This window comes from Limulus polyphemus, unplaced genomic scaffold, assembly GCF_000517525.1.
Source record: "Limulus polyphemus unplaced genomic scaffold, Limulus_polyphemus-2.1.2 Scaffold340, whole genome shotgun sequence".
NCBI lineage: Eukaryota > Metazoa > Arthropoda > Merostomata > Xiphosura > Limulidae > Limulus > Limulus polyphemus.
This window is the reverse complement of record NW_013665950.1, coordinates 92,616-119,553: the sequence shown is the minus strand read 5'-3', so window position 1 is coordinate 119,553 and position 26,938 is coordinate 92,616. Positions and strand designations below refer to the sequence as shown.

At 34.6% G+C, this 26,938-nt stretch overlaps 1 protein-coding gene across 3 annotated transcripts in view; it reads right to left on the bottom strand.

Moving 5' to 3' along the window:
* The window catches only part of LOC106457504, a 78,090-nt gene that overhangs the window by 43,370 nt on the left and 7,782 nt on the right, over nucleotides 1-26,938 (bottom strand). For 2 of the 3 annotated variants that reach the window (XM_022383472.1, XM_022383474.1), the window contains exons 2-3: nucleotides 22,737-22,857; nucleotides 9,041-9,976 (exon numbers count right to left, since the gene is read on the bottom strand). In XM_022383472.1, the coding sequence (XP_022239180.1) occupies nucleotides 9,041-9,153 (113 nt within the window). In that variant the 5' untranslated portion in view covers nucleotides 9,154-9,976; nucleotides 22,737-22,857. The remainder of the gene's footprint in view (nucleotides 1-9,040; nucleotides 9,977-22,736; nucleotides 22,858-26,938) is intronic. The other variant, XM_022383473.1, reaches the window with a different exon arrangement.

The following is a 26,938-nucleotide window of genomic DNA, read 5'->3' as shown; positions in this document are numbered from 1 at the left end:
GATCTTCATATTTGCCATCTAACATTGTGTTAGCTTGCTCCAGTCTTTATATACCCCACTCAACTGCCCTCAGCAGTATCTAATTTACAAACCTTACACTGCCCCTCACATGCCCTCTATGCAGACAATAAAATCACTTTTTCAAGACTTACCACATTCCGGCCACTAACACTGGCTCTTAGTGGGGAGGAAGGAGGGAGAGTGTCAGCAGAGCTAAGTATATTTGGAAATACGTTTTCAGTTTAGGAAAATGATAACTTCCAAAACATATATACCTCTACTGACACTAATATCTAGAATCCCACATTGAGAAGGCAGAGGGGCCGGTGAGGACAGAGATCATACAGAAAGTGTCTGCAGAGAACAAATGTGTACCACGAGAAGTGGTATCAAAGTGAGGAACACCACACTACATCCAGAACAGGTATGCTCTTCACCCAGAACTACAGAAAATTGAAAAGGGAGGAATATAATACAAGTATGATAGTCCAGCCCCGAACAAACAGCCAAGGTTTCACAACTCAGATTGGACTTAAGGGGTCATGGTACCTATATCCCATGGTTGTGGCCAGGGTAGTTGGACTGCAGATAAATACATCTTTGTGATAGGATTCCTACCAGTAACCATAGAATGATGCATTTCAAACCTCTGGATTTATGAAAGAAAGAAAGCAACACCAAAGTGTACAATCCTTCTGATCAACATCAAGAAGTTGAAAAGGCAACATCCCAGGTCTAGATTGATGGGTTCATATGCCATACTCCAAAGTCTAGAACTCATCCCATTCAGAGTTACAAACAGTTGTCTTTACTTCCCCACCAAGTGGTCAAGAAGAATTCCGCTTACCCATGGAATTAAGGAGAGGATGTGGAACACTATCCCACCAACGATCAAAGATGGGACCGTGTCACGTTTGGATTTACAAGGAGATAGTGGACAGCCTGCATGAACAACATGACTCGATAGTGTTCATAAGAGGGTCCAAGCACCCACCCCTCACCCCACTGGATAGCTAAGCATCAAATCTGGACTGGTTTTGCAACTAGACTCTCACGTAGGTTGGTCTTGCTCCTACCAACATCTGGTAAAAAACTTCCAGGGACCCAAGTATGAGGGTCCCCAACTTTGCCCTTTTCTCCAAAAGTGGAGAAAGCTCAACACTCCAAAGGTAAATCCTCTGTCCACCACCCCAGTGACTGGGAACTAGGTGTGGTAAGAACTCCCGGACTCCACTAGCAGAAGTAAGGGGGAACATAAGTGTTGGAGAGTCCTGAACAACAGGTCTCCAGAGACAGTGCAACAGATGAACCAGGTTCCCGAATCTTGAAAAGCAAACTGATCTCGACTGATTCAGCTCTAAGATCAGCAGGGACTGGCAAAATCCCTTTAGCTTTATTAATGATAGTCCATTAGTAGTGGTCCATTAGAAATATTGAAATATGATATCACCATCCAAAATTGCATCCAGATGATCTTATGGAGCACCTCATCTTGACAGAACCTATTGCAACCAGGAACCAATATAAAGGTTGCCATTGAAAGGAACAATAACTGTAAGTCACATTACTGACCACCCTGTTAAAATCTAATAGAGGTAGTCAACACAGCCACAGGGGGAAGACGAGGTCCCTTCGATGAGGAAACTGCCTGATCATGAAGGTAATGAAGATATGAACGTGTCAGGAGAAGTCCACCTACCGACCCACAAAGTATCTCCCAAGAAGAAGGACTGAAACAATTAAGAGAACTAATGGAATGAAGAGTGGAAGGATGGGGTCTTGAGACATGAAGGGATGGACATGTAGAAGAACAAGTGGAAGTAGAATAGGAACAAGCAGCCAAAAATAATAAAGAAGACTGCAAACATGCTGTATCAACTCTAGCTTCTACAGATTCTGGAATTCCAGCAAATAAATAAGGCCGAAGAAAAGGTGCTTCCTGTAAATCTCGTAGGGCAGAAGAAGGTAAGTGAATCCCCTCCAAAAAGCATCACAACTCAACAAGTCCCAGCAACGACACTAAGGCAAGTACTGAATGGACAAACGTGTCATAATAGTGACCAATAAATGGCCCAGTTCATTGACAAATAGTTGAGGCGATCAGTGATATGCTTCAGACAAAAGTTGAAGGGAAGTATCTTAAAACAGTAGGAAGAGCAAATGAATCCAGGAAAACTGTGACCTGTTAAGAGAGATAACAGGTTCGTACCTGGCACCCCATAGCTCTAACAATGGATCCAACCTTTGAGTGTCCAAGTATATATCATCCTGATGATGATACGCCAGGGCATGTTGTTCAGATAAACGATGGGAGGAGACATAGCAACACCCTCACGTAATTGTGTTGGAAACCTCCCTACATGCACAGCAATATCAGGAGAATTCCCTCTTCATGCTCATTCAATGGAATCTCCACCTGAGGCTACTCGAACATAAGGTTCAGACTGTAAGAAGAGGGTTCTTTACTTATCCAGGATACACCATGTGCAGGTCATGATGACTCTAACAATTGACTGTGGAAGCAGACTTGTCTCTGGCCACCTCAAAAAGCATTATCCAACAAGGGGCACTGACAGTGCTGGATGCCAATATCTGTGTCTCACTACTCCAACTGGTCTCAATGAATCTGTGATCGATCACAGCTTCTTGGCAACTTTCCACCATAGCTATGAATTCAGCTTATTTGTTCAAGAATGACAGATATGACCAGCACTAATTGGTGGTCCAAGGCATGGTTCAGCTATCTCAGTGGGTGGATTGAGAGTAAAGGTATAAATCGAGATTATTAGTGCAGACGGGTACTCAATACCCAGCAGAGGGCTCCTCTGTTCAGTTCAATCTGACCATCCTCTCTACTAAAGTTACTTTCAGAACTAATGCATCTCTTAGATAATATCTTGTTCACAGCACAAGAAAGAAGGAATAAAAATAACTTAGAGATCAAGGAAAATAATCAGTTGACACTTTGGCAATAATTAGATCCTGGTCACAGCAACTAAATGTTATTTGATTCAAACCACCTGTGATAATTTAAGGTTATGCCTGTGCACAATTATATCATCTCTGCAAAATGAGACTTGTAGATTTAATGTGCAGTGATTTGTAACAAGTGAAATAAAACAGACAAGACATGGTTCTGAAGTTAAAATACAGTGAAATCACTTTATCTACTGAAATAAAAAAATAAAATAAAACTACAAAAAAAGTTGATCCTCTAATGTGAAGATACAAGATGGCAGATATATACTTGTGTATTATCATAGTAAACTGTGTAGAAGGAAAATTACACTATCTACATTATGAGGAATGTAGTAAACAAGCTAATATTTCCATGATAAGTTTTGATTATTTCATGATCAGAGACCAATCTGTGTTAAAAGTGCCAAAACTACAATCATGGTACACATTTTCTTTGCAGTTGACCAAACAGAAAAGGGGAATTGAAATGCAAATGAATCTTGGCTCTATGAAACATTTGCAAAGAACACAATGCAACTATCCCAATAAATGGTAGATAATTTCCTTGGCTGGTTAAACAACAAAACATAAACATTAGAGGCTGAAAACTGCGCACATCATTTCAACAAGATTGTGTTCCAAAATTAGAGCTTATAAACTTCAAAAATTTTGTAGATATGTAAGACATACTAAGAGAGAGTAAAATATGTAGTACTTGAATAATACAGAATTTGTTTGTTTGTAGTCAAGCACAAAGAAACTCGATGGGCTATCTGTGCTGTGACCACCATGAGTATCAAAAACTGGTTTTTAATGTTGTAAGTTCCCAGACAAACCACTGAGCCACTGGGAGACAATAATACAGTGATCATGGAATATCAGACAAATTGAATAAGTACATGATAAATTAATAATCATTCTCTGGGGTCACTAGCAAATCTAGATTCATAATAGGAAGTGTTAAGAATTGTCACAGTAGTCCAAAAACATTCCATAACAATACATCAAGTAAACAGTGGACCAGGTGTGATATGGAAATTTCAAAATCTACAAAGTATTGAACAGAAAGGATAATCAGTAACAAGTAGCTCCATTATATCCTACATGAGAAAATGCCCAGGGAACACACCCGATTTAGATTCATTCCACATCATGTTAAATCAAACCCCCTCAAAAAGAAATTTACTTTTAACATTGTGAAGTGATTTATTTTTTTTATCAAGTGTAATCTACCTCAACCCTCAAGTTGTCTGGCTAAAAATTTTGGAATGCATCCCCTATTTTTTACTTTTACAATAATGTAAAAAGCATTTTTGATTTACGTTTTTTCATTATACATTATGTTCTCAAAGAATGTATTCCTTTCACAACTCAAGGTATACCTACAGTAACTCTTAGTAAATTATTGCACCTGTTACCCATATCCGAGTCCTCTTGAGGTCTTGAGTTATATGGTATATCTTCAGGACATTTAACCTTTAGGGTTGGGTTAGGAGATATTTTTCTTTCTTATCTGTATGTTATTGATTTTTAGTTACATTTGAGACTAAGGTAGAAAATGTTTCCAAAGAGGTAGATGAATGGGATCCACTTGAGACTTGAGTCAAGTAAATTGGAAAATGATGATTGTGTGCTGCCGCAAATGGATCAATCACACAATGACCAAGGTTTGGCAAAATTAGTGAAAAACTGAAGAGGTGAAGGGTCCACTTTGTAGGGAGTTGCCCTGATCTCTGGAAAGTGAATACACAAGAATGTTCATAAAATCTGGCACATGAAAGGCTTAGAAATTAAAATGACGTTTTTAGAGCCACAGGTTAAGAAAGACCACAGCAAAACAAACACTGCAAGACTGAGTTCTTCTCTGATTGTTGATGTACATCATTATTGGAGATTTGTCAATATAAACTAAAACACAACAGTGGTCTAGCAAGGTTAAGAATCCTTTATAAGCATGCTGATCTACTCAAAGTTCTAAATGATTGATGCAAGATTGACATTCTAGGTGAGATCATGAATCCAAAAGATAATATTGAGAGAGAAATCTGTGAAGATGTGCAGATCTGCATGAGTAATAACAAAATGAGATCCTGAAGAAATACAGTCTTGATTGAATCAAGATTGTAGATAATCAAAAATAGCAGGAGAAAGGGAAATTCTATAAGATAATGTGTCTGAAGATAGATGCCACATGGAAGCAAGGTCTCGTTAAAGGTATAGCATATGAGCAAACTGCAAAGAAATAAATTCATCCCCAAAGCAGAAACAATAAACTTGAAAGTAGGTGTTGAAAACAAAGAGTATGTACACAAGACCCCAAGGCTTGCAATGCTACAGGAGACTGAGAAATGTACCTTAAACCCTAGATACACTACTTACTGTGAGGGTACTATATGGAAAGTGGAGTTATGAATCAACTGCCCATAAGATGCAGCCAGATAAGTGGTCAACTAATAGTGAGTAAAAGAACAAATGAATAATAGTGTCAGAATAAGCCAAACTTCAATGTAAAAGTAAACCATGATATCAGGTAAATGGAGAAGACCAACAAACTAAAATACTCAATGGAAAAAATATAGAACTGAAGCCAAACCAAAGGAAAAGGCAGTGAACCAACTCAACTACCTCCTATGGCAAAAGTGAATAACTAATGGGATGATGAATAAATATGGACATAAAAAAAGCATCCTATATATCTATCATCATCCTCCAATGGTTGCAATGAAGAAACTTTTAAAACAATGTCATAAAATGAGATTTCTCCAGGAAAAGATGAGTTTAGAAGGTCTATGACATGTCTCCAATATCCTGTTATCTTCAAAACAACAAACAGAAAAGAATAACAACCTGGAGAAGTATGATAAATTATTCTGACTGCTTCTTTCAGAAAAAAGGTTTGAGATTTCCCAATTCAACATTTGTGACTTGAATGGAAAGAAGAAAAGACATGTGGACAATAAACCCAAATTTATAATCTGCTACATCTGAAACAGCTGCAAATAAAATAAGGCTTCTCCAGGAAAAGATGAGTTTAGAAGGTCTATGACAAGTCTCCAATTTCCTGTTATCTTCAAAACTACAAACAGAAAAGAATAACAACCTGGAGAAGTATGATAAATTATTCTGACTGCTTCTTTCAGAAAAAGGTTTGAGATTTCCCAATTCAACATTTGTGACTTGAATGGACAAAAGAAAAGACGTGTGGACAATAAACCAATATTTATAATCTGCCATACCTGAAACAGCTGCAAATATGTGTTAGTTGTGAGTAATGAATAAACTGTTATAATTATGTACATCTTAAACAGAGATGCAAATATCTGCAGTGATCCGAGATGATTTCCCAACAGTCCAGACTGGATATTCTTCTGGAACAGAAGAATTAGTAAGTGTGTCAAAAAATACACACTTTGCTTATCTCTACTTTTTGGCCACTCAGCAAAAGTGAACAAGAGAGGCAAGGCAGAAGAATGAATATTACTTGCTAGTAATGTCAACGAAGTGACTACCAGAAGCAAGATAAACACCAATCAACTCCTGCTAGCATGCTTCTCCTGAATGGAATACTAATGTAGGTGAAATCCTCCAAAGACAATGACGAAAGAAGCTCTTTCAAGGTCAGCCGAGGAAAAAGAGAGTACTTTCAAAAAAAGAATAGTTGGCTAAGATGTCAAAGAAACATAGAAGCAATGAGGTAATACAAACTAAATTAGTGAGAGCAACAGCAATTGAATACTACAAGCATTTTTTTTTCATCTTGGCCAAAAAATCAGGTGAATGAGAGTATCTGGTAGCTAACAAGTATCCTGACAAAGAGAGCCTCAAAATGACAAATCACAACACACAAAAAAACAGTGATCTGAAGTTTAAGAACTGGAGGAGTAAGAAGAGTTGAGGATAATGACCACACTGAAAGGAGATTAAAAATTAGCTGATGTTTAAAGACATTAGCAATGGCCTAAGAATCAATACAAAGTAGAAAATATAAAGATTCATGAACTGAATCATCCAACATAACATTAGCTCCCTCAGGCATAACAGAAAATAATTCAAGAATTGAAATAGCAAAAAAAATGAAATAGACTGGCAGAAGCTTATTCAGATTTAGGGCTAGTTGACAAATCTACTCTTCAGAGGATGAAAATGAATAGGCCCAAGTAAAATCGTTTATATTTTCTATAATGATAAGTGCAGATTTCCCACCCTTGTGAATGTGAAAACCCTCTAGAAGCACCAGCAGACAATACATAAGCAATGGACAGACTACATTGGTTAATAAAGGTTGACGATACAGCTATGGTACATTTTTTTTACACTAGACTATGTGAAAAACACTTGTAAAGAAGTTTTAAAATTTCTAATATTCGTAGAAACATCTGCAGAAGCAAATAATGTGACATCAAAATTCATAATAAGTGTACCTAAAAACACAACTGTGAGCAAGAAAATCTGAATTGTGTTGGGAAAGTAAACCTTATACAAGATTTTTCTAATGCAGGGAAGGTAGTAAAGCTAAGAATTACAGGTAAATGACACTCACTATGCAACATTCAGAATCTTCAGTCACATTTGTTGGGAGCATAAAAGGACATTAAACAAGGAAAGGCTTACAGTATTTCAGAAATAAAATTACCTAACTAGTTTACCAAATCTCTGAAAAAATATAGTGTTTGATATCCTTATGATAACAATATACAGAACTTTAATCAACCATTAATTTCATACAGGTCCAGAATTAGTGTAAAACAGTGAAAAAGTATAAGAAACATCCTAACCCTTGTTGTATACAGGGCCTACACTAGCAATGTCTCATGTTATTATTGGTAATTAATGTAAAAATACACCAGACAATAGCAAACAATAATAGTTACCACAACTCTTGACTTTCCTACAGTAGGCTAAAAGTAAATGTAAAAAGTATTTCCAAATACATTTGATAAGCAAAATGGTCATAGCAATAGGCATAAGATGACACCAGATTGCAATGGTTCATAATCCAATATTAATTCTCTGTCAGCCTAGTGTGGAAGTCCAAAAAAGAAGTGTCAAAAGCAATATTTAATGGTTCTTAATATTAATTCATTATTGATCCTGCCTAGTTTCTCAGTTTGATTATAGTGCAGAAAATATTACTAACAATTTTGTTTGTTGTAATTAGTCATTGAAATGTTGAATAACAATCTGATGGGACCAGGTAAAATGCTACACCAAATCAGACTGATCTTTACAGTAATTGTGAAGCAAAACAGATAACAAGTATGAAAAACCTTCTTACTACAATAACAGAAAAAAAAATCATATTTCAACTACAATGATACCATGAAAAATGAAAAAGATAAACATAAAAAATTACCGTTGATACGATGATATCTGAAATGCTTATCAATAAAATTATTGCTCACTCACTTGGGACTTTTATTTTGGAACAAGTTCAAAACTGACAGCAAATTATGCTAAGCTTACAGTAAAAACTAACAAGCAAACTCAGTGGTCAGTGGTTTTTGTCCTGTAAAACAGAATTCCAACTACTTGCTGAATTATGAAGTTAAATTTCTAAATTAATTTAATAAAATTGAAAGTTATCGATATAAAAATAGTGTATTTATGAAGACTTCTGATGGTTCTCTCAGCACTAAAAATTGTACAAAAAGAAAAAATATGATGGGGAAGGAGGCATAAGCAAGAGTGAAAAAACAAAGTAGATTGGGATATCAATAACATTTAGCTCTTTTTATTAAACACTCATGCCTCCTAAATTCTAAATAGCTAATGTTATATTATTAATGTATCTATTAAAGTCTGATGTACATGAATAGTAGTTATACACATTCATTTTGTAAATTATATATATGTATACACACACACACACACACACACAACTAAATTACATTACATTCAGCAGGTAATTAAGTTTGACATTTAACATGAAACCACATTCATTATACATTTGATTAACAGACATGACTTGGCTAACATTTAGTCTACTCAAAAAAAAATTTTTAAAAATCAACATTCAAGAAAAATTCCTATATTTAGAAGATAAGTTGCTATGAAAATATTATTCAGTAAAAAAATAACTAACCTTTTCTGTTGCTCTTCTTGTGTGACTGGAATACATAATAAAAACTTTCTACAGGAATTATGAGTCTGAAAACTATGGACTGACTTGGTTAGACTTTCTTCGTTGTTCTCCATCTCTTTCTGGCTTCTTTTTGGTTTGATCTCATTCCCTTCTTGTGTTGACAGCAAATCTTCAAAACAATTTTTGTTTTCTTAAAAGATTCACAATCTTTTATTTTATTGAAAAATCCTCCAAAACTATTTTTTATTGGTTTACATGCATTTTGGTTCATATTTCCATTCTCAGTATAACAGAAGAATAGTGGTGTTGTTTCATCTAAGGTAAGACTAATATCCTTTGCTGAATAACAAGTTGAAGTTGTTGGTATATTTTTGTTTACAGAAGAATCATAATGATAAAATGTTGCTTTTTGTGTTTCATGTTGAAGCACAGTGTCATCTATAGAAGAATACAAGTTTTGTGTTTCATATCCATTCAAGCACACTTTCCTTGGCCAGCATGATATAATGGGCATTTTATCTTGTGCTGATGAATTTATTTCAGCAGCACCAGAAAATGTCAGTGTTAGAATTTTATTTTGTTTTGTATTAAATTCCTTGGAAGGGTTTGCTAATAATGTATCATTACTAAAACAACAACATTTGAAACTTGAAGTTTTTTTCTGTCTTAAACTAACTTGGGTTGATGCTTGCAGTTCATTCTGATAAATGCAAGGTTGCTGAGAATTACTGAAAGTTCCTTCTGTTGCTTTACTCTGATTTAATCTGGTATTCATAATGTTTAAACTTCTGTTCTTTTCATGCCACCAAACTAATACATCATTTTGAAGATTAACTGATGCTGATTCCACTAGGGTTTTTGGTACTTTCCAAACTCCATGATCTACTATCTCTACATTTTCACAGTGAAACCAGTTTTCATCTACTGGACCCAAATCTAAAAATATTTGAAAACAATATTCTATGCTTAGATATTAATATTTTATCTCTGCAAGTTACAACAATTTGCTTATCTCAGTGATGCTAATTTTAAGCATTCACACCATTGCAATGTTAAAAAAATTAATTTTTCTAACTGTTTTTATACACATTTAAATCTACAGCCATAGGAGGGTCAAAAGTGTGCATGTTGCAACATTTTTATAGTTACATTGAAAACAAACTACTTTATTATCAATGTATGCTAATAGAATTGATATCAAGAAATACATAATAAGACATTTTTGTATTATCTACATTTTTCATTCTTGATTTAAAATAAATTCTCAATTTACATCTCTATGTCACTTGACACTGTAGCACTCTGACTTCTCATAAATTTTCTCTTCACTTAAGAGCTTCAAATTGTTCAACCAACATATACCACAGTTAGTGAAAAGCCAGAATACAAAATTTCAACCTCTTAACATTTTGGTTTACTGAAGAATTACTATTTGTTCAACCCACATTAACAAGCTTTTAAGAAATGTCCATAATTCTCTCTCTGGCATTGCCATTAGACACTTTTATAACCAATATAAAGAGTAAATTCTAAAGCACATAAAACAAATGACTGTCAGTTGTTTTCCTGGTCAAAGTCAACAGTTCACCAGGAGAGCTTGTTGTGTTTAGACTAAAGACAATGTTCTAATAGGTAATGGAAATATTTTCAACCTATGAACTGGTTACTTAGAAAGCTAGGTAAATTATAATAGTTTTGGGACATTCTATTCTAATTCCCAATATATTATTTGTTCTAAAATTCATATTTGAAAGCTACATACATTTTTGGACAGCCAACATAGAAAAAAAACTAGGCTTACTAAACCACCTACCCAAGTGCAAAGGCCTCAAGGCTAACAAGTACTAATTTTTTTTGTTTTAATGTCAATTTTTTATTTATTGGTTTATATTTTTACAAAAATAACTCAAATGAAAATTGGAAACTTATTAGAAAACTTAAAAATTATCCATGAATAATACCCATGGGCTGTTGTCACATGATGTAAATCCTGATGTTTACCCTAATTCTTGCCAGGTGATTTGCTGCTTTGTTATGCTAATTAGACTCAGTTAAAAGAGCAATAAAACAATAACATTAATTGATAGTATATATGAAACTGTTAGGAGCCCAAGACTGTTTAGGATATATAACTGTAATTATCTGTTACAATCTGCAGTAATTATAAAAAAGTTATTTTTGATTTCATTTAATATTTTTTCACTTTTGCTACAGATGATTTAGCTATAGTCAGAGCTAAAGTATAAAGTTCCACCAAAAAAGAAAAATTAAAAAATCTTAATTTTTGCATAAAAAATACTTGTAATGTTTACTAAAAGCTCACTGGAATGCAGACTGGAGGACTGAAACTATGTCTAGAAATAAAAGGACTAATCATACTCCAGAAGAATTTTTTTCTATTCAAACCTGATCTTTCAGCTTCCACCTTTCTCGAGGGTTACAGGGTCACATAGAAATACAAATTGATAACTGAAAAAAACACTTACAACAATTTAAAACTGACTTACAAATGGTAATGTCACACGTTAAAAGAAATTAAAATGACTAAGTTACAGAAAATTGCAAGCTATCAAACACACACACGCACAAGTAATAATAATAGTAATCACAAAGGCCAAGAATTATTTCTGATTATTTCAGGTTTACAAGATTGAATCAGGAGAAACTCTTTGAACTTATAATCAAGAAAACTTACACTTTGCTAAAAGCTTAATGTTAAATGGAGCTTTAACTGATGTACCAGGTGTTATAAAAAAGTGTTCAGCATGGCCTCTTTAGAATCCAGACTCAAGGTGACACAGAGGTGTTCCATAAAATGTTCATGTACTAGACAACTAGTTTTACCAATGTATTTATCATCATACTAGTACACATCACTTAACATATAACATTTTTAACAGTATAAGAAGTACCCAGTAAATTGTTTCTAGCAGGACAACTGGTTGCTTTACAATAATTTTTTTTGTTTGAAAGACATACAAACAAGTAATGTTTTTGTGCAATCCTCAGGTTTAGTATGATACAGATATTTAACCCAATTTTTTATAGCTTTGCATTGATGCTTCATGATGGGTAGAGTCCAGATACCATTTTTCGTCTATGAAGATTTAATGAACTGCTTTTGTCCAACTATTAGCAAGAAACCTTTTCAAGATTTCTGAAATATAATTATCAGGTTAGCCATTACAACCTAGCTGTTGAAGCCCAACCTAGCTGTTGTTTTACCATCATTTGTGTTGCAGATTCTTTCAATTCAATTACCTTATCCAATAATTATACCATATTTAGTATCAGGTGGATGATGTGGGTGAGATGAAGAATTAATAATTTAGCATATGATTTTTAATGCATTTTAGTAAGAAGTTTGTTATTTTCAACAAAGATAATGGCATCAAGAAAAGGTAAGATGCTGACAGAATCCCCAGTGTGCAAAAGAGTAAATTTAATAATAGGATGCAAGTACTTAAGGAAAATTAACATTTTCCTAAATTGAAAATGTATTTCCAATAATACTTACCTCCACTGAAATTTTAGCTATTTCCTGATCTTCAAGGTTTCTACCCCTTTGTCCATCTAAGCATTGAACTCACTTGCTCCAGTCTTTTATACCCCACTTGAATGCCCTTGGCAATATCTAATTTGAAAAACTCTCCACCAACATCAATACGCCCTCTATCCAGATAATATAATCACTTTTTCGAGACTTAAGATATTCCCAACACTAACACCAGCTCTTAGTGGGGAGGAAGGATGGGAGAGTATCAGCAGAGGTAAGTATTATTGGAAATATAATTTAAATCTAGGAAAATGTTAACTTCAAAAACATACCATCCACTGACACTTTAGCTAGAATCCTACATTGGGAAGGTGGAGGGGCCAGTGAGGGCATTATTCATACAGAAAGCATCTGCACAGAACCTGGATGTACCAAGATAAGAGTGGAACCTAAGTAGGAAAAACCACACTACATCCAGAACAGGTATGCTTTTCACCCAGAACTGAGTATCAATATCATGGGTGGAATAGTACATGAATAATTATTATAGGCCAGCCCCAACCAGACAGCCGAGGCTCCACAACTCGGTGTTGGAATTAAAGGATCTTGGTTCCTATATCCCACGTTGGTGGCTAGGGCAATTGGACCGCAATGTGATATACAGAGAACATGAGGCAAAAGGTTGTTTGGCATTTTATGGTGCAAAGCAACTAGGCTATCTGCACCAGAGGCTAAAGGCTTGAAGGGATGACAAGACAATGCATGTAAAACATCTTTAACATCCCAATGAGGCAATTAAAAAGGCCATTTGGACTGAAGGATGCAAAAGGATTTTAAAAGGTTAGATGTAACTGGAGAGTCAAAAACCTTCTTATATTTGGAATATCGAAAAGTAGTCGATAAGGATGCTTTATATAAGGCCACAGTAGACGAAGCCAAACCTCTTTCAAAAATCCAAGTCAAAAAACGTGATATGGTAGACACCTATGGATGAAGGGGGTTGAATTTTCTCTTTATACACCACTGACAATTTTTGTTGATAAATGGTTGGAGTAGGTTGATGGAGAGACTTAGTTAAGTGTAACATAACTTTAGATGTTAAGCCCCTATGTCTGGCAAAGGCCCGCATAACTTCCAGGCACAAAGTTTGAGTTTCTGAACATCTGGGTGTAGAATGTCGGATTGAGGTTGTTGCAACAGAAATGGCCATAGAGGAAGTGGTAAAGATGGACACACCTGCAAATACTGAAGAGGAAGCCATGTTTGAGCGGGCCAAAACAGTGCTACCAAAAGAACCCGATAAGGAGTGGAATGAACCATAGTTAGAACACTGGGCAACAGATGAACTGGGAGAAAGGCATGCAGATGCAAACCCATCCAGTCCTGACTGAATGCATCTATTGCTAAAGCTTGAGAATGAAGTACTAGAAACTAAAACAACTGCAGTTGAGAATTCCAATGAGTTGCAAAGGCATCAATCATCAAAGACCCAAACCGAGAGCAAAACCTCGTGATGTAGCATCAATTCAGTTGAAAGAATCCGATTGTGCCGAGACAAATGATCCACAATTAAATTCATCACCCCGGGAATATGATACGCCTAGAGACTTATAAAATGGGAGTGAGCCCAGTAGAGGAGATCCAAAGTTTGAAAACAAAGATCTTGAGAATGTGTGACACCTTGACGAGAAATGTAGGATACCAATGTGGAATTGTCGGGATGTATCATGACGACTCTCCCCTTCAAGAGAGACAGACCCTTAACCATTGCTCAGTATACCACAAGTAGTTCAACAATGTTGATGTGAAGAGAAGACTCGTAGGTTGTTCAAATACCCTGGAACTCCTCATTGTGGACATAAGCACCCCCATCCTTAAAGAGAAGCATCTGCAAAGAGATGAATCTCGAGACGAGGAATCAGTACCCTGATAGTGGCATTGTTCCAATCCAACCACCTCTCGAGATCTGCCATGTTGCTTCTGAGGAAGGAAAATGGACATTTCAATTAATCAAATTTCATGCTCCATCAGTTACACAGTGACCACTGAAGGGACCTCATATGGGCTCATTCCAAGGAATTATAAATTTGAGGGATACCAACTTCCTCAAAAGAAAGAGAACCATTCATGCAGTAGTCTGATGGGAGTCAGCTGAGCCTGACTTAAGTACATGTTGAAGACCTCAAGATGTACAAGGTGTTGAGTTGGTGATAGAATGGATTTCTCTACTTTGATAAGGAAGCCTGCCTTTGTGGCTTCTGAGAGGAGGATCTGGGTATGTTGTTCTGCCAACTGATGAGATGTGACAGACTGAGGTAAAATTTCATACTTCCATAGAAGATGTATGAAAATTCTGAAAAGAATACATAAAACTAGAACTGTTAATAATAGAAGTAGCTTAGAGATATGATTGTGTTTTTAAAGACTATAGTTGTTGCTTCTAAAATAACAATATACACATTACCATGAAGTAATCTCAATGGTTGTGTAGTTTTCAAACGCTACTGCATAGGAGAGATAAAAACCAAAAGGTTTACGAATGCAACAGACCTCAAACAAGATAAGTAGAGTTGGAGAACATTCTTTAGAGATTATACACATTTAAACTGTCAAGCAACCATTAATGATAGTGTGTTAGATGGCAGAGAGAAGAATGGTATGACAGTTAACACACAACATCCACAGTAAAGCATGCTGGTGAACAAATATAAGAGTGGACTACATCTATGCCAATGATGTTAAAAATTATACAAAACTGATGACACCTTGACTGCTGACAGGTACAATGAGATTCTCTACCACAATGTTATTCCCTAAGGACAAGACCTGTTGGTATGGATTCATCTTCCAGCAAAACAGTGATCCCAAGGAAGCAGCAATCTGGTGAATTGATAACTTGGGGGGAAGGGAGGTCAAAGGAACAGATATTTCCAACCATGGCTTGGCTTGCACAGTCTTAATATGAATCTTATTAAGGCTATATGGGCTTATATGAAAACTGAAAAAGTTAAAGTGCAACAAAACAACTTTGCTGAAATGTGTAGAGTAATACAGGAACATCCGAAAAAACATTTCACAAACATACATTGATAAACTCATTTTAGCATAAAAGCAAGTAAAACAAATACTAAGACTTTGTATAACTTGTTTACTTTTTCTATTTTCTAATGATAACATATTCTATTAATGATAAAATTGACCATTTAGTTACAATTACTCATTGTTTGTGCCTTCTGTATGTATCATCTTCTCATTTCCAAAAACTATTCCCAGTACTGTACTTCAGTACAATTGTTTGCAAAGTTATACTGTGTAAGATTTGGTGCAAATGCACACTTTATGATACTTTTCATAGTCTTATTGTTTGGCTGTATGTGTGACACAAACTTTCAAACAGATTGTTAATAAATTTGTCTACTTTAAGTGAAATGATTGAGATGAGTAACTATTGTGTCTTGTGATGGCATACTGTACAACTGAGAAACAATTGACTAATTACTCATCAAATCTACTGATACTTCCATGAAAAATACAGCTCTCAGTGTATCTGATGCTGATAAATGACTTTTCCCATCAACAGTTTAGTCAAAAAGAAAGATTATGATAAAAGCTTAACTGAATAAAAGTTCAGGCCTGGTAATTAGGTATGGCTATGGTACATGCATGTAAGGCATAAGCAACATGGTTCTGGAACTGGTCTGTATCTTGCAACAGTTATAGATCAAGTGAAAAAAAATTTAATATACCATCAAGCTAAAGTTTCGTGACATTGACAAGCATTATAAGAACAGTTGCTACAAGAATCAGAAATATGCAATCCTAATAACTCTGAAGATTACAAGAGTACTGTTTTGTACTATCTTGACACATTTGATGAGGAGGAAAATAGTGACAGTTCATGAAGAAACACCAGTAGATAAGTGTGTTGGCTACTATAATGCCAGCACAGTCAATCAACTTTAATATACTAAGAAAGAGACTGCTGAGAAAGTACAGAAAGTATAAAACGCCAAATACTATTATGAAACATATAAGCATGCTAACACAACAGAAGATGAATCTGTTGGTGTTTGTTCATAAACTACAGGAGCTAGGAAACAGACTGCAAAGAGCATATGGATACCCAAGACTTAATGATACAAGATGCACTAAATTCTAGTTATGAAAAAGGGCTTATTAGCAATTTAATAAGGCTGTATGTAAATGAAGCACATACACAACAAGTAAACTAAGTATATCTCATTCAAGTAGCTACTAGAGATAAGCTTTGAGAAAAACAAGTATACGTCCATATATGTGTTCGTATGTCTGTCATTATCAATGGACATGGGCCATTTTTGACAGAACAACGAGGAATAATATTTTACATATGTCAACCAAGTTTCATAAGAATCCGATCATTTTTGACTAAGTTATAGAACAAAAGTAATGTGAAAATTGGTCCCCATGTTAACAGATTGGGATTTTTATTTTATTTTCATGACCTTGCTGTGACCTTATCCCTCCAAAAACTAATCACTTCTAAGTTCGGTCATAGTCCAAATGTATACCAAGTTTCATCCTAATTCACTCAGCCATTTTCAAGAAATCTTGCTGACAAACACAGACAGGAGTGAAAATATAACCTCTGTCCACCTTTGGTGGTAGAGGTAAGTAGCACAGTAGAAAACAACATAAGGTAAAACATGTTAAATATTTCAACTACAGCAAACAAGGAAACATTGTTAAAGATTGTTTCAGAAAATAGTCTGAGCAAATAGTGTTTTAATTGTGGTTTAAAAGGCTACATGGTTCAAAATTAAGAATAGCTACAAATGGAGAAAAATAACAAAAGGCCTGGAACTTTTAAGAAATTTTCATGAAAACCACTAAAAAAACAAGCCAATTCTAGGGACACAAAAAACATAATTTAAGCTGAAATCATGAAACAAAATTAGAAATATTTCCAGCAGTATGGAGTAATAGGTTGATCATGCAAAGTGTCAATGAAGTTTCAACAATAGTAACTTTAAACATAGAGGATATAGAAGATACTGGCATTAAGGAAGCAGTAAAAAGATAGGAGAATTGAAAAGCTCACGAGTTATCGCAAATATTGTTAGTTCATTTAGGTTGTAAATGTTTCTAAATACCAATGTCGGGTAATGAAATATTTTCAATCCAAACATTTTCCTTGTAAGAGGGGATAGGATGAAGCAAGTCAGTTAAGGAATGGAGTTTACGAAGATTATTTTATCAACTAACCAATACAACTGATATATATATATAGATACACACACACAGATCAAGCAATGTATTCAAGACTATGTGCTCCAGGTAGTTCATAGCCTGAAAGGTAACCAGGGGTAGTCAGAAACTGTAATTTCTCTTCGCCCACTCGCAAAAACTTGGGTTGAACAACTACCAGGGCTGCAAAGAAATTAAATACAAGTTTTAAGATTTTTCAGTGCTTTGATAAAATAATGTGGAGTTTAATGTTGTTGAAGCATGAGAGACTGATTCTCAAGCATGGTTGGTGAACAAGGAGAGTTAACACCTCGAAATAAAAATCAGGGAAAAACTGGGACAACAGGGAGTTGGAGACAGGAAACAAAGAAGAAGAAGGCTGCTTGCTGTACAGGGGGGTCCTCGTTATACAGAGTTAGGGATCGGAAAGTCGTAACTTATAACGAAATGATGTATAACAGGGAATTTTTTTCCCCATAAGAATAATGGGAAATTGGGGGGGGGGGGATGAGGACCGTAAGAGCATAAACATTGCCTACACAATGCAAAGCAGGACAATTTCTCCTATAAGAAACAATGAAGTATGGTATTGAATAGGGGCCATAACTTAAGAAAATGTTGTGTTTTATAACTAGGAACCAAACTACGAACTGTACATGTACAGTATCTGTACTACACTATACAACACATAATGTACACATATTTATAACTAATTCTGAGTTCAAGGACCTTTAAAAAGCATTTATATTTATATTGAAAACCATTTTTATGAGCATTTTGAAGTAGCCTTGTACACTTTAAATCATTTTCCTTTTTTAATATAAAACATACTTGTGGCATTTTTAAGCAATGACTCAAACAGTAAACCATTTTTAGTGTCAAAATCATAGAATATTAAACAGCATTTTAAAAAGATCTTACCATAACCTTTAATGTTTGCATCACTGAAGAAAGTGTTGGGTGAGAATTATTCAGAGTATGAGAATGGAGATGCAGTTGTAAGGCCATCAACATCACTGATATCCGCCATCTTTATCTCTATAGAAGACATAGGCTCAGGATTTTCCTTCACTTGAGTGCCAGAAGGGCCTGCTTTGGGTTCCTTTGCTGATTTTTTAAATAAAGAGTCCAGGGTTGTCTGCTTTGCTATTTGCATGTTATTAGTCTATGTTTTTTAGTGTATTATTCAATTAAATAAAAATCATTTAGTGCATTACTACCATTAGTATAAAAATGTAGTGTTAAGTGTCATTGATAATAAAAAAAATAAGATTTTTTTGTGTATGAAAAAGACTTATAATGTTAACTGAAAGACTGCCAAATTTCATGAAGAGATATACACTATATTGAAAGTTAGAAGTATTAAATCTATGAAGACTAAACAAGTACAAAGAGGTCACGTGGTCGGTCAAATTGACTGAGCCTGTGTTGAGAGAGTTAAGTTGAACCAAGTCATAAACTATGAATGATGTATATGCAGGGAAATGTTATGCTGTGTTCCTCAAAACATCAGCAATTTAAGTATGAAACAACATATAACAAGGACCCTTTGTATATGAAGGTTTGAATGTACAAGGTGGCTGCTGACACTGACAAAACAGGTGTGAAGATTGAAGGAAGCAAGACTGTACTAAGGATATCCAGTTCAAACTTGACAAGAGTTGTATAAATAAGAGTGATAATTAGGGTCTGCAGTGATTGATTACTTAATTCTTGATAGGGGATGAATACACCTAAAATTAGCAAAGATAATAACATTTAATTTTCCAAATTGATGGCAAAGAGAATAAATAGCTTTGCCTGAATTAATACATAAAAATGTAATTCAAATTTTGAATATAGAATATGAAAGAGAGCAGTCCTTTTCAGAGCAGGGATCTATAGATGCAATGAAAATAATTTTGCTATAGGGGAAAGCAGGAGTACCCCAAAAAAAACCCAATTTCACAAATCAGCCACTAAATATTCTACCTGATCATTACCTGAATTGTTAAGGGTTAACTGGAGCTTACAAAGCTTTTTATTATCTTTATTTATTTTCCTTAAAAAAAGGCTATAGCTTGGAATTTGGATGGGTTGAGAGCTACAAGCCACCTGTTACACCAATCTCACACTGCATTGAGTGATAATTGGACCCTAAATGTCGCAGTACACACGTTTCTAAAAGAACTCCAGATAACAATATCATCTGCATATTCAGATGCAAGTGTATGGTTTAAGGAAGGGAATGGGATATCACTGACAAGGAGATTGTATAATGTTGGGCTTAACACTAACCCTTGATGGACACTGGCCTCAAAAGTGAAAGGCCTGGAAGTCACATTGTTGATCTTAACTTTAGCTGTTCTATCAGAAAGAAAGTTGGATATACAACTATTAATTAGTTTATAGGTGTGCCATACCAAATCAAAGGCATTTGGACATCTAGAAAAGCAGCTATAGTTGTGTATTTTACTGTTGAAGCCACAATAGATGGTTTTGGTAAGCCTAACAAGGTAGTCATTGGCTTCTCTATGTTTTCTGCATGGATTCTATGTGTTGTTAATAATGCTGTTGGTTTCTAGGTAAGCCATTAACCAGTTCGTAATTAATTTTTCCATCAACTTACCAAAGGTGGTTAGCAAGCTAATGGGTCTGTAGCTGCTAGGATTAGTTATTTTTCTTAGGGATTACTTTAATAACAGCTGATTTCCAAGTAGATGGGTAATATCCTAAGTTATAAATCCTACATTATAAATTGTTACAAAGTGGGTTATGTTTTCATCGTATAGGTTTTTCTGGATTAAATTGTTAATTCTATCCTCTCTTGGGGGCTTTGCATTGGATTTTAATAAGGTTAATTTTGATTTCTGCTAATGTTATAGGGCAGGTGTACAAATAATTAGAACCATAAATTTGTGAAAAAGAAACCAGGAAGTTTGGTGAAAAAAAATGTTGATTTACATTGTTGAAATGTTGTGTGTCAAATGAGTTGAAATTTTGGGTTACAAAGGTACTTTCAAAATATTGGGCAAAAAGTTCAGACTGTTTGTTATCGGTAGTGGCAGTGTTGTTGTTATTATATTGAATTTTATTTATGGTGTTGATTTGTTGTTCACAATAGACTTAAATTTCCACCAGAATTTGGAAGGGTTTGGTTTAGATTTTATCTATTGATAGGCAGGAGTTTTCCCATTTATCATGTTGTTGTTATATAAGTTTCTTAATAAGATTATATTCCTGGCATTAATGAGTGGTTTAACCATAATTTCACAGGTCTGTATGAAGTCGTCTGCAGGTAATTAATAATTCATGAATTTTGGGAGTAAGTTTCCACGATCGTAGGTCAGGATTTATTTCTTTGATGGCTTTGATTATGGCATTTATTACATCAGAGGCCAAATTATTGATTTTGGTTTGGTTGTTCGTGGCTGTGGTGCACCTTGTTTAAAGGCTAGGCAGTTCAGGACTTCGTGGCTTGTGAAATTGACATGTAAAAATGTTAGCATGTTCTGCACTGAGCACCTAGGAAACTTTCTACATAGTAATCGTGAATGAAAGAAGAAATACACCTGTAGAAATAAATATTACTGCCCTATGGATGATGTGCTAGAATGCATTAAAAGTGCTTTATGCAGAGTAGAAGTTCCATGCATAAAACTTAAGAGTCTAGTCTCACCTGGTATGGCTTTGCGATAATTGGATTAGCATGTTTGCCATTTGATTTGTGTGTAAAAGCTTGATATTTGCATTAAAATTACTAAAAATATAAATTGCACAATGGAAAAAAAATGGCTGTAAAATTCAAAGATTAGATTTATTATTTTCAGTAAGAGTATTGGTCTTTCAGTGACGAAATATTCTGGTGCTTTTCAGACAATTTAGACCTTTTCTGATACAATATTTCTGGGTGGAGGTTATATTTTCATTAAAAAAATTATAAACTTCCAAATGGTTTTCAGATTCACATTTTCTTCTAGACATACCTTACAAAATATTACACCACCATCTTCATCATAGTTAACTAGTTATTACCTTTCTCCCACTTGCCCCTGTAATACCTTTTCTTCTTTTTCCTTTTCATACTCACAGTCCAGTTGCCTTTTCTTTTTATATTACATTCTTTATTGGATTACTAACATTTGGTTCTCTTCATTTAAGAAAATATTTAACTTTTGGTGAGTTTTATGCCATGTTCTCTGCAACTTTGACTAAATATCTTTTGGCAACACTGGTCTTTCACAGGTAGGCTCTTATTCATAAATCCTTTTGAAAAAACAATGTGGCAATATTTACAGAATGTAGATTCATTACTTATTTTGATTAGGAAAAGACACCAATTTAAGTTTAACTCATCACTACCTAAGGCATTTTAGAGCTATTTGCATGTTTTTCCATATGTTGCTAATTTGAAGATTTTGCTTATTATAAATTCAAATTCATCCTTGTCACTGATTAACATTGACTGTTTGGCAGAAGAAACTTTTTTTGCTTTCTTTAAAGAAAATTCCACTTTTAATGGACAAATTCATTATCGTTTGCTTTGACAAATTTAACATTTAACTTAGCTACTTTTGATAATAGATATAAAAGCACTAAACTTCATTAATGAATAAAAAAAGTGGCATTGCAATTTACAATGGCTGTTTGAGTAACTTATTAAATGTAATTATTTGCCAAGAAATGTTTCTTTCTGATATTTACAATCTACCTTTTTCTTCAGAACTGCATCTTAAGAAGAATATGAAATCTAAGACTGACAAAATAGATTTTCCTAGTATGAGAATCTTCCATATTTTTCTTGCCAATACTATTTAATTGTTTAATGTTGCTGCCTATTGTACATTTAACTCTAACAACAACAACTGTATGTAGTAGCTCAGTGTTTTGAAATAAGTATTTATAAGGTTGCTGAAATCCAAAATTCTTTTTTAGCTTTAAGGAAAAAAATGTTAACAGTAAATATAACAAAGATATTTTACTTGCTGTACGTACCTTTCGTGCAGTAGCAATACAAAACTTGAGACAGTGAGTTGACATTTTGAGGTGATATATGCAGTATAGAATACATTGTTTGTCTTGCCTTGTTCACGGGTCATGCATAAACTTTCAAAGTCTACAAATTTAAGATACTACATATTAAACTATAAAATAAAAGAATGTAAACACATAAAGGTAACAAATGACCATTCAGCCAGCTAAAATCAAACTCTAATTTCAAAACAAAATATGCATGTAATATTTTACACAAATATACCTGTATAGAATGGACATCCAACAAGAGATTGAACCAATTCAAACAAACTGCAAACATTATCCAATAAATAACTCTGCAAACTGAAAATTCCAAAAGTAGTTACATCAATGAAAAATCTGGACTCTTAAAGTTTGTATTTAACTCAGCCCTCAAATAATTTTAAACACTTAAATCACACTGCCCCTAGTTTCTCAACTGTTTGTACAATCTAGTTAAAACAATTCATCTCAGCACTTTTTATAGGTATAAAAATCACATTTTACATGTGCATATCAATGCCAAAAAGTTAAATAAATAAAATACTCTTTCAGATGCTACTTAAATATATTAGTCATTACTTAGTTCCATTACAACTACATGTTCCTTCATCTTTAATTTAGAATTCTTTAATACAGGTCATGCAAGTACAACATACTGAATGCATAAATCAGTATTTCATATTTCTACAATGCATTATAAAATAAAATTAACAGACTGTAAACATGCCCATAAATAATATCTATATTATCTTTGCCACTCTCATATTACAAATACAGTATAAATGAAAGCTGATAATTGCACTTAAAATTTGTATTGGTAAACCACCAAGTCAAACAAATCTACATGTAATAGAACTTAGTGTAACTTTACTAAAAGTTAACATTCTCCTATATTGAAAGTGTACTTTCAATAGATTCTTACCTCTTCTCACAGAATAGCTTTTCCCAACTTATACTGCCCTGTATATGCACAAATTTTCACTCGCCACTAGCCTTGATATTCCCATCTACCCTTAAATGAGGCAGCTGCATGATAGCATGCAAATGAGTGTGCAATAACCCTCCATCAATAGGAGCACAACACAACTCCTTGCACAGCTGACTCCCTCTATGCAGCTTAGCCCAAAATCACTTCAAGATTGAGCAACAGAAGAGGAAAAGACACCAGAAAATGAGAGGAAAGGTGAGAAGTGTGAGAGGAGATAAGAATGTATCAAAAATACATTTTCAGTGTAGGAAAATGTTAACTTCCAATACAATATCTTACCTCCAGTAGCATAGCAAGAGGGGGGGCAGGGGCAGTCGCCACCAGCGCAGGTGTGAAGGGGTGCAAAATTTCCTCTGGCCTATAATGCCTATTAATTAATAATTATGCCCTCCCCTAGGATATAACGCAACTGCCTTATGTTAAGTAAATACGACACAGTGTTACGTTATTTGTGTGTATTACCCTTGCAGTTTTAAGTTTTAAAAGCCGCCCACTGAAATACAGTGAGACCCAATTGACGTACAGAAGTAAATTACACCATTCCCTCATTCATCTGTAGATCAAGTACAAGTCCTAGAGTACAACGTACAAGTAAGTGTATGTTCGACAAAAAAAAAAATACAAGACTGATGTAACATATTAACTGGTGTGCAAGACTGGCAATATAATGCAACAGGCAAGATCTAGATCTAGTAAACATTATAGGCCCAATGTAGTGGTTTGTAATTGTATTGGGTGATTTTAAATCATGTCTTACACCAACTAATGTACTAGACTTTAGGTCTAATCGCAGTTATAACTTTATTTCTAGACCCTAGGTCCATCATCATACAAATTGTAGCCTATATTATAGGCATACTTAGACCTATACTACCTATTAAACTAGGCATTGCACTGGGACAGATCTAATGACTAAGTTAATAGATCTAGATGTAACATTTGTTCTAAAAGTTAGGCCTGATAAATCTAAATCTAGAATTGATGAGGCAGGGTTATATCTAGATCTGAGTAAATTCAGTACAAGGTGCTTTCAATCTATGCACCCAAATCTAAGGTCTAATTTAGATGTATAAAGCTAAATTTCTGTCATTATTATTACATCTAGATCCAAACCTAAGAATAAAAAGATGGAAATAACAGGTCTAACATTAATGCTAGATCTAGATGTAATAGCGACTTAATCTAGGAACTGTAATCTAGCACAACTAATTAGCTTTCCTTGCTGGAAGTGATGACACCAGTTAGCCAGCATCTGTTCCTTTTGATGGCAGCAAAGAGGTCAAAGTGCAAGATTATGAACATGCTATTTCATTTGAAAAAGAAAACAATGAAGAAACTGTTCTCTGTCCTGTTGAAAGCTACAATAATAATAAACAAGAGGATTCCACCTTGTCATAAACACAGAACAGTGTTGCTAAGCTAAAAGAGGATGACCTAATAAATATTTTAACACACAGGGATACTGGATTTATGAAGTTTGATATAACAGGCTCAGCAGTTGTAACACATGCACATCGCACAGAAATTGTTAAAGTTGGAGCACATGCATTTCAACATAAAGAAGGTCCATTTGATGCCAAAGATGGGCATACTATGACTGCATTTTGGTTCAAATGATGCCTTCTGAATGGACAAAAGGTCAATAGTTCCTGGTTAATGTATTCACCTCTACATTACATAAAGCAACATACTGCTTTTGTTGTCTTCTTTTTTCATCTACATGTATGACATTCGATAGTCGGTCTGCTTTCAAAACACAGGGTGGATTCTCCAAGTGGAAAAAAATTGAAAAGTTAAATGTCCATGAAAATAGTGACAGTCATCGTGAGTCATTTGCTGCTTGGAAAGAAACTGAGTGCCGAAAGTCGTCTTCAAAGTGGCATTGATGAAGAGCTGCAAAGGCAAATTCAGCAAAAAAAAATAAATGGAGAGATGTACTGCGACGGTTGCTGGATTGTACACAATATTTAGCTTCTCAGAATCTTGCATTTCGTAGTCATACTGAGGACATAACCTAAAACTAAAACCCTGGAAATTTCCTCTCACTTTTGCAGTTATTAGCAAAGTATGATCCAGTAATGAGAGAGCATTTAGAGCATGTTAAAAACAAGCAAATGTCAACATCTTATCTTTCTCCTGAAATCCAAAATGATTTTATAAATCTCATGGCTTCACATGTGCAAGATTATTGTTTGTCAGCAATTTGTAGAAACAAATACTATGGTATTCTATTTGATTCCACACCTGATTTAGCCAATCGTGAGCAATTGGCCCAAGTGATTCGGTTTGTTGACATTGACTTTAAGACAAGAAAAGTAGAAGTCAAAGAGTCATTTATTGACTTTATACAGATAAAGGAAAAAGACGCTTCCAATATTGAGAAAACAATAAGCACAAAATTAGAAGCGGATGGAATTTTATTGAGTGATTGTTGCTCACAATGTTATGATAATGCTGTTGTCATGTCAGGTCATCTGTCAGGCGTTCAACAAAGAATTCTGCATGCTGCAAGTCAGGGAACAACAGTTATTACCTTTTTTGGTATAATTGAAGGCATTAATAATTTCTTTGCTCATTCAAAAACTCAATGGGAAAAACTGCAGCAGGAGCTTAAAATCTCTGTCAAGCGTGCATCAGAAACACGGTGGAGTTCAAGAAAAAAGGTAGTAAAAGTTGTACATGAAAAACTGGATGAATTGCTAGGACTGTTAGAGCAATTAAGTGGGAATGGCAACACGAATGAAACAAAATGTGGTGCTCATAATATTCTGCAATGCATGCTTACATTTGATTTTCTTGTACTTTTGCATTTTTAGAGAAATCTTTTATCATCTATCAATCGAGTGCAGATACATCTTCAGGACCTAAAAATAAATTTTAGAGAAGCAGCTGCTAATCTTGACTCTTTGAAAGAGAAATTGAAAGAATCAATGTGAAATGGGGATTGACCATTGAAAGAAGAAAATACGTCATAAACGAATACCAGGTGAAAATGTAGCTGATGCTGGATTGACTACTGAACAGGAAATTTATTGCATCACGAAGGATGTTATTGATCACTTGATTACAGAAATAACAGGAAGATTTTCTCACTTACTAGATTTAAATTCATGGTTTGGATTTCTACTAGATATGCAAAATATTTTTTCTGGAGATTTCGAAGACGGAAAATTGCAAGAAAAATGTTCTGACT